Source organism: Paramisgurnus dabryanus, chromosome 14 (assembly GCF_030506205.2).
Source record: "Paramisgurnus dabryanus chromosome 14, PD_genome_1.1, whole genome shotgun sequence".
In the NCBI taxonomy this organism is placed as follows: domain Eukaryota; kingdom Metazoa; phylum Chordata; class Actinopteri; order Cypriniformes; family Cobitidae; genus Paramisgurnus; species Paramisgurnus dabryanus.
Genome location: NC_133350.1, coordinates 26,707,278 through 26,722,706, shown reverse-complemented (window position 1 = coordinate 26,722,706; position 15,429 = coordinate 26,707,278). Strand labels below are relative to the sequence as shown.

At 30.0% G+C, this 15,429-nt stretch overlaps 1 protein-coding gene across 1 annotated transcript; it reads left to right on the top strand.

The window, feature by feature from the left end:
* The first annotated feature begins 764 nt into the window (after positions 1 to 764).
* LOC135719364 (uncharacterized) lies at positions 765 to 3,273 on the top strand. The gene is made up of 12 exons (XM_065242054.1): positions 765 to 858; positions 938 to 996; positions 1,241 to 1,358; positions 1,548 to 1,609; positions 1,699 to 1,713; positions 1,853 to 1,955; positions 2,050 to 2,111; positions 2,384 to 2,486; positions 2,586 to 2,650; positions 2,761 to 2,863; positions 2,955 to 3,043; positions 3,196 to 3,273. Exons 1-12 carry the CDS (start codon positions 765 to 767, stop codon positions 3,271 to 3,273), a joined length of 951 nt encoding a protein of 316 aa, XP_065098126.1.
* Positions 3,274 to 15,429: the final 12,156 nt, after the last annotated feature.

The following is a 15,429-nucleotide window of genomic DNA, read 5'->3' as shown; positions in this document are numbered from 1 at the left end:
AACAAACGAGTGTGTCACACACATATGAACGAAATACATATAAAAAATTTTTTAAATAAAAAATAATATGACTTCCAGTGGAATAGTACGACTAAATTATTATTATTTTTTTGTATCAATTTGCGCTATATATTTAACTTAATATTAACATGTTAAAGTGGCTTTCTTCTCTGGATAACTTTAGGGGGCAGCGTCCCCTATTGACCACTGGTGAAATTTGATCCAGACATTCCAGCTCTTTGGAAAACATGCTTGAATAGCCTACATGCTTTATATTGCTATATTTTCACCTATTTCTAAAGGTGTAACATTTAGTTGCTATTTGCGGTCCGTTGTCAAAAAAATTTAATCTTCGCCACCTTTTGTTTTACAAAGGCTTGAACAATTTACTTTAAAGTAGATGAAAGAATGATCGGAAATTACCATTAAAATTAAATTATCAGAAATACTTTTTTAGCTTCTTTAGATTTCTTTATTTTTATTAATTACATTAATAACTTTTTATTTTCTTGAATATGTTTACTTTAAATAATAATACTTATTATAATATTACTTATTTTTAATAATTTATCCAGGTTAATATTTTTAATGTGTATTTGATAAACAATTAGGGCAGCTGTAACCATGGTTACGGCATTTGTTAGAAATTAGCATCATTAACTAATTGCATCATTCAAACTTATCAGCACAGTTTCACGACTCGCGAGTAGTTTGTGGTTTTGATTGGTAATTTCTGACTTTTTTGGCCAATTTTTGCCTCAAAAATGAATTACTTTCGGAGGTCTGCTAGATCATTTTCGGATGGTCCGCCGCTCATTTGTCAGGGGGTGAGGATTTTCCCCATTCCCAGACAACCAGGTAAAGAGTTTATTAATTTTGTCTGTGCATGAGTTGCTTTAATCAAACATTGATTTAATATTGACTTTTTGTGTTTTAGCTGAGAAAGATGGCAAACTGATGGATCCTCCTGTCCCAAATGGAAAGCCCGACCAAAAGGTAGGTGTGAGTATTTTAATTTGACTAATAGGATCTGCTTCTCTTTGAGTTAATTAATGAAGTTTAATTTAAATATGGATGTTTAGGAAAGCCTATTCACAGTGACTGTAAAAGTTGTTTAAATATGGTTTAAAACTTTTAAAAAGTAAAGTTAAGAATTAAAGACATTCGCACACTCTACTGTGAAATTAGGAAGTTGATGTTGTTAATAAAATTTTTAAGTGAAATCGTTGTGTTTTTGCAGTTGCCATCTCTTCCGACGACCAACAGAGGTCGCAGTGTCCCAAAGGCTCAATTTGACCGTAAGCGCATGCGTGCGCCCCCTACCGGGCCTTCAGTAACCGGTCTGGATGACTCCGAGGGTGAGTGAGCTCCTCATACGAGACATAACAGTATTTCATCCCTTACATCTCTTAGCTGTAGCCAAACTTTGTTAGATATCATAGTAACTCAATGCATCTTGTAAGTTTTCATGGCCTCTTTAGATTTTAGTGTATCTGCTGCTAATGCACACAATTCAATACATTGTTTTAAATCTGTTTGGTTTGCAGAGTCTCTTCCACTCTTGGATTGCATCCCACCGTCCAACAATATAAAAAAGCCTGAGCAAAAGGTATAAAAGGTTTTTTTTAAAGTTATTCAACTTTCTGTCTCATTCAATCTATTGAATTGTGCATGTGGATCAATCTTTGTGTTTTATAGGATTTCACAGGCACTGTAAAAGTTAATTAAATAAATTTATTTTTCTTCTGCCACTGTGAAATTAAGAAATGTACCTAGCTGATTTGTGTTCATTTTAACCAACATTACTTTGCAGCTTTAAGGGAAATTGTAAACAGCTTTTGTGTTTTTGCAGTTGATATCACACACGAGGGTCATCAAAGGGGAAAAGATTCAATATGAATCATTTCTTTCCCATGTGCCCCCTGCTGGATTTTCACTTACAGGTGCTTCTGAAGGTGAGTTTTATAAACTTCAGTTTGTTAGATATCACATTACCTGCATTATGTGGAAGTTTCATGTCCTTATGTCTTGAATCTGTTTGGTTTCCAGTGTCTCTTCCACTCTTGGATTGCTTTCCACCGTCCAACAATATAAGAAAGCCTGAGCAGAAGGTATAAAAGGTTTTATTAATGTTATTCAACTTTCTGTCTGATTCAATCCATTGAGTTGTGCATGTGGATCAATCTTTGTATGTTTTATACGATTTCACAGGCATTGTTAAAGTTAATTAAGTCAATTAATTTTTCTTCTTCCACTGTGAAATTAAGAAATTGACCTAGTTATTTAAATGGTCCTTTACAGTCAGATTTTTGTTCATTTTCTAACCAACATTACTTTGTAGCTTTAAGTGAATTTGTAAACAGTAACTTTTATGTTTTTGCAGTTGATATCACACACAAAGGTCAACAGAGGTGAAAAGATTCAACATGAACCTTTTCTTACCCGTGTGCCCCCTGCTGGATCTTCACCTATAGGTGCCTCTAAAAGTGAGTTTTATAAACTTCAATTTGTTAAATATCAGATTACCTCAATGCATTGTGTGGAAGTTTTTATGTCCTTATGTCTTGAATCTGATTGGTTTGCAGTGTCTCTTCCACGCTTGAGTTGCTTCCCACCATCCAACAATATAAGAAGAAAGCCAGAGCAAAATGTATAAAGGGTTTTATTAATGTTATTATTTATTAATGTTATATTTTCCAACCAAGATTAATTTGCAGCTTCAAGGAAAGTGTTAACTTGTTAACTTTTATGTTTTTGCAGTTGACATCACATAGGATGGTAACCAAAGGGGAAAAGATTCAACATGAACCTTTTCTTACCCGTGTGCCCCCTGCTGGATCTTCACTTATAGGTGCCTCTAAAAGTGAGTTTTATAAACTTCAATTTGTTAGATATCCAATTACCTCAATGCATTGTGTGCAAGTTTTTATGTCTTGAATCTGATTGGTTTGCAGTGTCTCTTCCACTTCTGGGAAAGTTCACGCCCTCCAGACCTTTGCAACCTCGTCCACCCATGTCAATGAAGAGGACTTTCAGTACTGAAGTATGTACCTCTAGTTATTAAAACACTTGCACATCTCACTATCAACATTATATTTAAGTTTGTCATGAAAGTTTCAGATGTAAATATGATGGTGATTTAACTCTTCACTGGTATGACAGTAGCAGTAACAGTCTTTAATGTTTTTTTTACAGCATTCAGGCAAACACCTCGATCTCCTGGTAAAGAACAGCACTGGACTCCCCAGACTGAACCCAAAATGGAGGATCTGAATTTACATTTAAAATGACTTTAGAAGTAATATTGTTAGGTTCAAAAGAAAACTGTATTTTGTAAATAGTTCTTTTTGTGTGTAATAAATAGTGTTAAGATCAATAGATTAGTACTGTATTTCTTTACACAAATGCCTTCTTGCAACACAATCTTTTGTAAACATAAGAGAAGCACCACTCGTCTTCTGCTGTGGTCATGATGGTGATGAGCATCTTTAGGAAAGTGACAGTCTCAGAAAAGATTTCTTCAGGATTGTTCCCCATAAACAGCTGAAGAAGATGAGACTGAGCTCTGTCTTCAGCTAACTAACATTACATAACATTTAAAATGACAGTTTTAAGCTATAGAGGGAGACTAGTTTCAGTCTTTAAAAAGATTTAGCAAATACATGAAATAAAACTGCACTAAATATGTGCTAATAGCATAAAGACACTGAGCAAATTTTAGTGATTTACCAAATCTTTTATTTTAAGATTGACATTCACAGTCATAGCATCAATATCATAAAATATACAGAAAAGAAAATGAGAAAAGTCACTTTTGCTCTTCACATGACCTTCACATGGACTGCAATAAAAACTCACCTCTGCTGCAATCCGTTCAGAGACCTCTGGACTAAACAACCACCACCTCTTGGGTTGAGAACAACCTTCACTGCTTTGATCAGAAAATATCTGCAAAAGAGTAAGAAAATGTCTGAGTAATAATAATAATAATAATAATAATGATAGCAAATAGAAAAGGAGGAATACAGCTGCTATCTGATCTTCTGTATGTCTTGCTGGATGCTCCCATTAATGTGAACTCAATCTACTTTTTCTCCTTCTGGTAGTCAGAGATGGGCATAAATACATGGAAATTTAAATACAAATACAAAATACTGTGTCGAAAAATGTATTTAAATACAAATACAAAATACTGTGTCGAAAAATGTATTTAAATACAAATACAAAATACTGTGTCGAAAAATGTATTTAAATACAAATACAAAATACTGTGTCGAAAAATGTATTTAAATACAAATAGAAAATACTGTGTCGAAAAATGTATTTAAATACAAATACAAAATACTGTGTCGAAAAATGTATTTAAATACAAATACAAAATACTGTGAAGAAAAATGTATTTAAATACAAATAGAAAATACTGTGTCGAAAAATCTATTTAAATACAAATACAAAATACTGTGTCGAAAAATGTATTTAAATACAAATACAAAATACTGTGAAGAAAAATGTATTTAAATACAAATACAAAATACTGTGTCGAAAAATCTATTTAAATACAAATACAAAATACTGTGAAGAAAAATGTATTTAAATACAAATACAAAATACTGTGTCGAAAAATGTATTTAAATACAAATACAAAATACTGTGTCGAAAAATCTATTTAAATACAAATACAAAATACTGTGTCGAAAAATGTATTTAAATACAAATACAAAATACTGTGTCGAAAAATGTATTTAAATACAAATACAAAATACTGTGTCGAAAAATGTATTTAAATACAAATACAAAATACTGTGTCGAAAAATGTATTTAAATACAAATACAAAATACTGTGTCGAAAAATGTATTTAAATACAAATACAAAATACTGTGAAGAAAAATGTATTTAAATACAAATACAAAATACTGTGAAGAAAAATGTATTTAAATACAAATACAAAATACTGTGTCGAAAAATCTATTTAAATACAAATACAAAATACTGTGAAGAAAAATGTATTTAAATACAAATACAAAATACTGTGTCGAAAAATTTATTTAAATACAAATACAAAATACTGTGAAGAAAAATGTATTTAAATACAAATACAAAATACTGTGAAGAAAAATGTATTTAAATACAAATACAAAATACTGTGAAGAAAAATGTATTTAAATACAAATACAAAATACTGTGAAGAAAAATGTATTTAAATACAAATACAAAATACTGTGAAGAAAAATGTATTTAAATACAAATACAAAATACTGTGTCGAAAAATCTATTTAAATACAAATACAAAATACTGTGAAGAAAAATGTATTTAAATACAAATACAAAATACTGTGTCGAAAAATGTATTTAAATACAAATACAAAATACTGTGTCGAAAAATCTATTTAAATACAAATACAAAATACTGTGAAGAAAAATGTATTTAAATACAAATACAAAATACTGTGTCGAAAAATGTATTTAAATACAAATACAAAATACTGTGAAGAAAAATGTATTTAAATACAAATACAAAATACTGTGAAGAAAAATGTATTTAAATACAAATACAAAATACTGTGTCGAAAAATGTATTTAAATACAAATACAAAATACTGTGTCGAAAAATGTATTTAAATACAAATACAAAATACTGTGTCGAAAAATGTATTTAAATACAAATACAAAATACTGTGTCGAAAAATGTATTTAAATACAAATACAAAATACTGTGTCGAAAAATGTATTTAAATACAAATACAAAATACTGTGTCGAAAAATGTATTTAAATACAAATACAAAATACTGTGTCGAAAAATGTATTTAAATACAAATACAAAATACTGTGAAGAAAAATGTATTTAAATACAAATACAAAATACTGTGTCGAAAAATGTATTTAAATACAAATACAAAATACTGTGTCGAAAAATGTATTTAAATACAAATACAAAATACTGTGTCGAAAAATGTATTTAAATACAAATACAAAATACTGTGTCGAAAAATGTATTTAAATACAAATACAAAATACTGTGAAGAAAAATGTATTTAAATACAAATACAAAATACTGTGAAGAAAAATGTATTTAAATACAAATACAAAATACTGTGAAGAAAAATGTATTTAAATACAAATACAAAATACTGTGAAGAAAAATGTATTTAAATACAAATACAAAATACTGTGAAGAAAAATGTATTTAAATACAAATACAAAATACTGTGTCGAAAAATGTATTTAAATACAAATACAAAATACTGTGTCGAAAAATCTATTTAAATACAAATACAAAATACTGTGAAGAAAAATGTATTTAAATACAAATACAAAATACTGTGTCGAAAAATGTATTTAAATACAAATACAAAATACTGTGTCGAAAAATCTATTTAAATACAAATACAAAATACTGTGAAGAAAAATGTATTTAAATACAAATACAAAATACTGTGTCGAAAAATTTATTTAAATACAAATACAAAATACTGTGAAGAAAAATGTATTTAAATACAAATACAAAATACTGTGTCGAAAAATGTATTTAAATACAAATACAAAATACTGTGTCGAAAAATGTATTTAAATACAAATACAAAATACTGTGTCGAAAAATCTATTTAAATACAAATACAAAATACTGTGAAGAAAAATGTATTTAAATACAAATACAAAATACTGTGTCGAAAAATTTATTTAAATACAAATACAAAATACTGTGAAGAAAAATGTATTTAAATACAAATACAAAATACTGTGAAGAAAAATGTATTTAAATACAAATACAAAATACTGTGTCGAAAAATGTATTTAAATACAAATACAAAATACTGTGTCGAAAAATGTATTTAAATACAAATACAAAATACTGTGTCGAAAAATGTATTTAAATACAAATACAAAATACTGTGTCGAAAAATGTATTTAAATACAAATACAAAATACTGTGAAGAAAAATGTATTTAAATACAAATACAAAATACTGTGTCAAAAAATGTATTTAAATACAAATACAAAATACTGTGTCGAAAAATGTATTTAAATACAAATACAAAATACTGTGTCGAAAAATGTATTTAAATACAAATACAAAATACTGTGTCGAAAAATGTATTTAAATACAAATACAAAATACTGTGTCGAAAAATCTATTTAAATACAAATACAAAATACTGTGTCGAAAAATCTATTTAAATACAAATACAAAATACTGTGAAGAAAAATGTATTTAAATACAAATACAAAATACTGTGAAGAAAAATGTATTTAAATACAAATACAAAATACTGTGAAGAAAAATGTATTTAAATACAAATACAAAATACTGTGAAGAAAAATGTATTTAAATACAAATACAAAATACTGTGAAGAAAAATGTATTTAAATACAAATACAAAATACTGTGTCGAAAAATGTATTTAAATACAAATACAAAATACTGTGTCGAAAAATGTATTTAAATACAAATACAAAATACTGTGTCGAAAAATGTATTTAAATACAAATACAAAATACTGTGTCGAAAAATGTATTTAAATACAAATACAAAATACTGTGAAGAAAAATGTATTTAAATACAAATACAAAATACTGTGTCAAAAAATCTATTTAAATACAAATACAAAATACTGTGAAGAAAAATGTATTTAAATACAAATACAAAATACTGTGAAGAAAAATGTATTTAAATACAAATACAAAATACTGTGAAGAAAAATGTATTTAAATACAAATACAAAATACTGTGAAGAAAAATGTATTTAAATACAAATACAAAATACTGTGAAGAAAAATGTATTTAAATACAAATACAAAATACTGTGTCGAAAAATGTATTTAAATACAAATACAAAATACTGTGTCGAAAAATCTATTTAAATACAAATACAAAATACTGTGAAGAAAAATGTATTTAAATACAAATACAAAATACTGTGTCGAAAAATGTATTTAAATACAAATACAAAATACTGTGTCGAAAAATCTATTTAAATACAAATACAAAATACTGTGAAGAAAAATGTATTTAAATACAAATACAAAATACTGTGTCGAAAAATTTATTTAAATACAAATACAAAATACTGTGAAGAAAAATGTATTTAAATACAAATACAAAATACTGTGAAGAAAAATGTATTTAAATACAAATACAAAATACTGTGTCGAAAAATGTATTTAAATACAAATACAAAATACTGTGTCGAAAAATGTATTTAAATACAAATACAAAATACTGTGTCGAAAAATGTATTTAAATACAAATACAAAATACTGTGTCGAAAAATCTATTTAAATACAAATACAAAATACTGTGTCGAAAAATGTATTTAAATACAAATACAAAATACTGTGTCGAAAAATCTATTTAAATACAAATACAAAATACTGTGAAGAAAAATGTATTTAAATACAAATACAAAATACTGTGTCGAAAAATGTATTTAAATACAAATACAAAATACTGTGAAGAAAAATGTATCTAAATACAAATACAAAATACTGTGAAGAAAAATGTATTTAAATACAAATACAAAATACTGTGTCGAAAAATCTATTTAAATACAAATACAAAATACTGTGAAGAAAAATGTATTTAAATACAAATACAAAATACTGTGTCGAAAAATGTATTTAAATACAAATACAAAATACTGTGTCGAAAAATCTATTTAAATACAAATACAAAATACTGTGAAGAAAAATGTATTTAAATACAAATACAAAATACTGTGAAGAAAAATGTATTTAAATACAAATACAAAATACTGTGAAGAAAAATGTATTTAAATACAAATACAAAATACTGTGTCGAAAAATGTATCTAAATACAAATACAAAATACTGTGAAGAAAAATGTATTTAAATACAAATACAAAATACTGTGAAGAAAAATGTATTTAAATACAAATACAAAATACTGTGAAGAAAAATGTATTTAAATACAAATACAAAATACTGTGAAGAAAAATGTATTTAAATACAAATACAAAATACTGTGTCGAAAAATCTATTTAAATACAAATACAAAATACTGTGAAGAAAAATGTATTTAAATTCAAATACAAAATACTGTGTCGAAAAATGTATTTAAATACAAATACAAAATACTGTGAAGAAAAATGTATTTAAATACAAATACAAAATACTGTGTCGAAAAATGTATTTAAATACAAATACAAAATACTGTGAAGAAAAATGTATTTAAATACAAATACAAAATACTGTGTCGAAAAATCTATTTAAATACAAATACAAAATACTGTGAAGAAAAATGTATTTAAATACAAATACAAAATACTGTGTCGAAAAATGTATTTAAATACAAATACAAAATACTGTGAAGAAAAATGTATCTAAATTCAAATACAAAATACTGTGAAGAAAAATGTATTTAAATACAAATACAAAATACTGTGTCGAAAAATCTATTTAAATACAAATACAAAATACTGTGAAGAAAAATGTATTTAAATACAAATACAAAATACTGTGTCGAAAAATCTATTTAAATACAAATACAAAATACTGTGAAGAAAAATGTATCTAAATACAAATACAAAATACTGTGAAGAAAAATGTATTTAAATACAAATACAAAATACTGTGAAGAAAAATGTATCTAAATACAAATACAAAATACTGTGAAGAAAAATGTATTTAAATACAAATACAAAATACTGTGAAGAAAAATGTATTTAAATACAAATACAAAATACTGTGAAGAAAAATGTATTTAAATACAAATACAGTATTTTGTATTTTGAAAATACAGAAAATACAACATGTGAAATTGGTGATTCAGTGCAATTATCCCTATTAGGCTGAAATCTATCTGGGTCTATTTCTGAACGCCAAAAAAGCATTTAGATGTGTGCAACTGCTTAGAAACTTTCATTTTATTTTACATACCTCTTGCCTTCTCCTGCCCTGTAGGAAATAAAAACTACAAAAAACCTTGGTAACACTTTACTTGAAGGGGTGTTCATAAGACTGACATGACACCTTCATAATCATAACATGACATGTGTCATGAACATGAAGAAGATTTTATGTACATTTATGACAACTGCCATTAAGTGTCATTTACTCAATTATGTAATTTTTAATGCAAAGATGACATTGTTTGAGATATCTTTGTTATGACAACTTGACACATAAACCAATACAACACAACTTGTTATAAATCATAAACAATAATTATCAAACTTAAGAAACTACCTAGCTTTGTGGGTTAACATTACATTAAACTGTGATTTTAATGTCATTTAGTGTTAATACTATGTCAAATATAATACTCGGTCAAATAAACATTATGAACTGAAGAATATTCATGATGCTCTTATAAAACTATTTAACAGAGTATTAACACTTAATGACATTTTAATGACAAATTCAATTTGTATCACTGGTAAAAATTGGTCAGTTATGTTGTCTTGGTTAATGTCAAGTTGTCATGACAAGTTATGATGTATGGGTGTTAATGTCAAGTTGTCATAACAAAGACATCTCAAGCAATGTCATCTTTGCAATAAAAATGACATAATTGAACAAATGACACTTAATGACAGTTGTCATAAACGTCCATAAAATCTCCTTCATATTCATGACACGTGTCATGTCATGATTATGAATGTGTCATGTCAGCCTTATGAACACCCCTTCAAGTAAAGTGATGTTTTATAAAAACATCATAAAATCTTTTTGATGTGTCGTCAACCCACAACCTAAACGGTATGTAAAGAAATCCACGTATTTACTTCTCACGAGACAAGTGTTTGACAAATTATTCTGCAAACTTTCTCTCATCGTTGCTTTTTGATGGTTTTGAGAAAAATTACTCACGAGTCCGTCATTTACAGAATTATACAACGGAGAACACATCAAGCATAAAAGTCTTGTAGGTTTACTGAGGAGCCTGCAGGTTCAGCAGGTTCACACTGTAGAGTAGAGCCATGCGAATTGCAAAAGTGTAAACAATGTTTTTACTGCACAAAGCTAAAAAGAAATCAACAACTGTGTGCTGATTCCACCACTTGCCGCGTCACGTGTGAAAAGGAAAGGAAAACACCACAGTTTTTCAATATTTTACTATGTTCTTACCTCAACTTAGATGAATGAATACATGCCTATCTTTTTTCAATATGTGCACTTCATCTTTGCACAGCGTGTCATGAATGTGTTAGCATTTAGCCTAGTCCCATTTATTCCTTAGGATCCAAACAGGGAAGAATTTATAAGCCACCAAACACTTCCATGTTTACCCCATTCAAAGACTGTTACATGAGTAGTTACATGAGTAAGTATGGTGGCACAAAATAAAAAGTGATTTTTAAGTGAATAAAAATGAGAAATGGTAGCTTTAGCGTAGCGTAGCGTAAGTTCTACCAGGAAACTCGAATGTTACGTCATTCATGTCACAAGGCGCAATCAATCACCCCTGATACTGAGAGTATATAAGCCTCGTACTCACCTGTCTTTGCGTTCGCAGATACTGATGCCAGCATTAACAAGCTCGATGTTCAGTGCATATGTACACGAAAGTGTTAGTTACCTGTTGTAACACGCCGATTCAACTGTTGAGTGATTTTATCGTGCATTCGAACTGTTTTCCTGGGATTTCTCATCTCGTTTCGTTTCACCTGCACCATCGCGAGGAGCTCTCAAAGAAGGTTAAAGACTTAAAAAGGAAGTCTGCAAGCTTCCTTAAAAGTGTGTAACCCTGCAGTACACAGGGAAGGATACCACAGGCCGTTTCCTTTTTATGAACAGTGCAAGAACATTTGGATGATCTGTAAAGTGTATCCATAATATTGACTGCCGCACACTCTGAACGCCCGCAGCAGATGTCACTAATCATCATTGATTGGCGAAGCGCTGCACCCGCACGGGTTTGGAAGAATGCCGAAGATTGATATCTTCCTCATCACAGGATCTTTGTCTCTCATACACAATACCAAATGCTCCGCTTATTATTGGTTTTAAACCGTACGCGAATGTTTTGTGAAGCAAAGACATGAAATCGACTTGGATTAGTGATAGGTCGTTCGCGAACGCCGGCTCTAAGAGCCGATTCTTTGTAGCGAACGAGCAGAGCCGAATCTTCAGACGCATGCAGGGGAGCCGGCTCCTCTACGGGAGCCGAGCCAGAAGAACCGAATCTATGAAAAGAGCCGGACTGCCATCACTAAAATGTAGAGCCGGAGCTTGAGCCGAAAGAGCCGAATCAATGGAAAGAGCCGGTCTGCCCATCACTAATTTGGATGAACGGCTATTGCTCGCGGAAATTTCGCACATTAAATACGGCGTGTATGCAATGCATGACATTCTGCAAACAGGCGAATGACGCGGTCTAATGTTTGCGTGTTTAATTGGAATAAGGAGTGCGCAAAGTATACGAGCTTCATCTGAACTGTCCCTTTCAGTGTTTCCCATAAACATCAATAATATAAGGTACCATTTATTCATGTAACAGGTTCTTGCAACGTCCTATACCTGCTACGGTACTACAACGCAAGTTGCTTAATGCCTGACAGTTATTCATGCAAACTGTTCATATCAAATGCAAATATTTACGTTAGATCTTCACTCACCTGACCCTAATTACAGACTTTAAGGATACGGGGATACGCTATTTTACGAACTTTAAATCTCATGGTAGGACACACCATTAATATATCATTGGAGAATAAATCCTGGTCATACAGCGTAAAGTTTTCAAGCACACATTTTGTTGCTGAGCAAATCGTAAGTGTGTGTGGTCGAATGGCAACAGTAATGCATAGTGTCAATTTTATTGAGCACGGGGTTCAGCATAAATGTTTCCATCTAAAGCTTTGTGCTTTAAGATCTTCAGTTAGTTATGCACATGTAGGCTATAAAGTACGAATGCATCAACTTTTAATTGTACTTTTCAAATGAGACTTTATTCCAGATCTCAGTCAACTTCTTATCCGAGCTCGGTCGCATTGAACATCTCATCTATTTATCTGGATTATTTTCTCCTAAGGTAAGCTCTCTTATTCATTATACTGGATTGGCTGACAGTGCATATTACATGCTTTTACAACCGAAAGATGGCAATGACCACGTCTTACAGCGCAACATGGAGACGGAGCTGGGGTTGTGTGGTGTATTTAATACAATTAAAACGTGTTATTTCTGAGGGCTTGCCGTTGTTTTGGTCGGTGTGCATTCTGCGGATGTCTCAACAAAAGTTGAGCCTGTTAACCCTCATGTTGAGTTTGTTTGTTATGCAGTAGACCTCACTTAAAGTTGAAAAACGTGCGCCTTGCCTCTTCAAGAATACAACAGGTTGCATCAGTTTAAGCCATTAAGCGCATCGTGCTTTGTTTGTGACGCAGGCACACAGAATATGCGCATGTGTAGGCTACAGCGGCCTGGATACTGGTTTGAAGATGTAATGTGACTGCTAGCTTTAAATCACAGCACGTAATTCCTATTTAAAGTGCTGTTGAACGTAGGCAACGTATGTTTCTCCCGAAATGGTGGTGCCACCAGCTATTCAGAATACAAACACAATTCCTTCTCATTTTAACATGGATCCCAATGGAAATTATGTCTAAATATTTATTTGAGTGGTGTTATGTTCAAATATGGTGTTCGATTATCTTATGTGTTTCAACTATTTAATTCTAATCGTCATATGCTGTTTTAATGAATTCCAACATGACTGGAGAATTGGAATGCATTTGAAATAACTTGTTTCTAATTTAATTCAATGTTTCTTTTAAAATCTGACATATACCACAGGATTTTTGCACTCTGACAAGATTGTAGCAGCAAACGCATTGTGCGGTGATCATGCTGAATTTCTGACACTGTCAGAAAACTATTGTAGGCTATCTCGGACGCAAGACCAGGAAAACGTCCGTCTTTGAACTTCTCCCACCATACGACACTGTACCACCGACGAAGAGCCACGATCATAGAAATCGTGATGATTGTTTTACGATGGAAATCTTTCTTCTGGGAAAGCCAAAAATTATGCAGTTATAATTCTAAATGATAACTTTACAAGGAACTTTGTCTGGAATTAGAAGCGTACAATCTTCTTACTCTGCATCCTCAAGAAAATAGCGAAACCTGCATCAACTTTACATACAACCACATTACACCGGCTGCTAGGATTTAGAACATCATAACAGCGCGGCTGCTTACATGAAGCAAGCTATTTTTAAACTATATGGGCCATTCTACCGAATTCGTGCAAATTGCTGTCCCGGAACCAAAAAACTAATTTAAAAAGCATTAACGTAGGAAAATTTTTGATAATAAAAAAATATAAGCAAATAGCAATCAAAACCCAAAGTAATATTTGAGGTAGCTGCAGGCTTTATATATAAAATATCATCATTTATATAGTGGTTTCAATTGAGAGGTGGTTGTCCCAAACCCCAAGGTCTGAATTTCACCATAGAAAAAAAAATATGAAATATTTTTTTTATAATTTTTTATAATTTTTTAAAGAAGTATCATTTTGAATACTTTTGTTAATTAAAACCAAAAATATATTTATTGGATATTTTCAGTAAAAATCATGAATAATCATGTAAAAAAACACTGTCCCGCATTTTCACGTCACTACCGAAACATTGCATAGTTCGGTCAATAATATAATACTGCTTTAAGCCACTCCCCTCAATTTTGAACCAGAAACTTTGTCTGTGCCTCACTCCCTCGTGGTGGCATGGTGATTAGATCAGTCCCATGGTTTTGAAGTAAATGTGATCAAAAGTTTGGAAATCAGTGTGTGACATTTATCAATGTCACTACCGATCACACATTTTTAATGATTAATAAATTTTTTTAAATTTTTTCTACTGGTCATTTAGGTTTTACTCATGTTTCAATGTCGAGAACTGTGCTGGCTAACTACGTACTAATTAGCTTCTTAGCAGTAGGATCAAAGTTAGCTTAAATTGTCACTACCGAAACAGTCACAACCGAAACATTTGTTGACTTTTCGGTTGTGACGTGATTGTTTCGGTAGTGACAAAATGACACTTGTTTCTTTATTTTAATAAATAAATAGAAACTTTCAAGTGCACATATATTCTTTTTTAGTACAAATAATTTGTCAGTCATATTTCTGTAATGTTGTATGTGATTTGACTAGGACTACAAACTAGGCCAGATTAATTTAATTAATTCATAGTAGCTTGACTTATTATTGAGATAAATGAAGGCTATATGATTCTACCTCTGGTCTCATGGAAAACTTTCTGCGCTAATTTAGCAGGACTTTGACTGATTGCTTCATATAATTTATATAACAGATAGCACATGGTATCATAGTAAATTGACATGTCATTGTTAAGTGTAGACAGGGCAGGCTCACACTAATAATGTAAATGTAAATATCTTTGGTTAATTTGTAGAGATAGCTACAGAGAGAGAGGAATTGCCAATATGCATAGACGGA

What these genes read in the sequence shown, in the direction of transcription:
- LOC135719364 (XM_065242054.1), top strand. Translation starts at nt 765, where the DNA reads ATGAATTACTTTCGGAGGTCTGCTAGATCATTTTCGGATGGTCCGCCG. An exon ending in ATGGAAAGCCCGACCAAAAG is followed by an intron (nt 997 to 1,240) that starts GTAGGTGTGAGT and finishes GTGTTTTTGCAG; the next exon opens with TTGCCATCTCTTCCGACGAC. An exon ending in GAAGAAAGCCAGAGCAAAAT is followed by an intron (nt 2,651 to 2,760) that starts GTATAAAGGGTT and finishes ATGTTTTTGCAG; the next exon opens with TTGACATCACATAGGATGGT.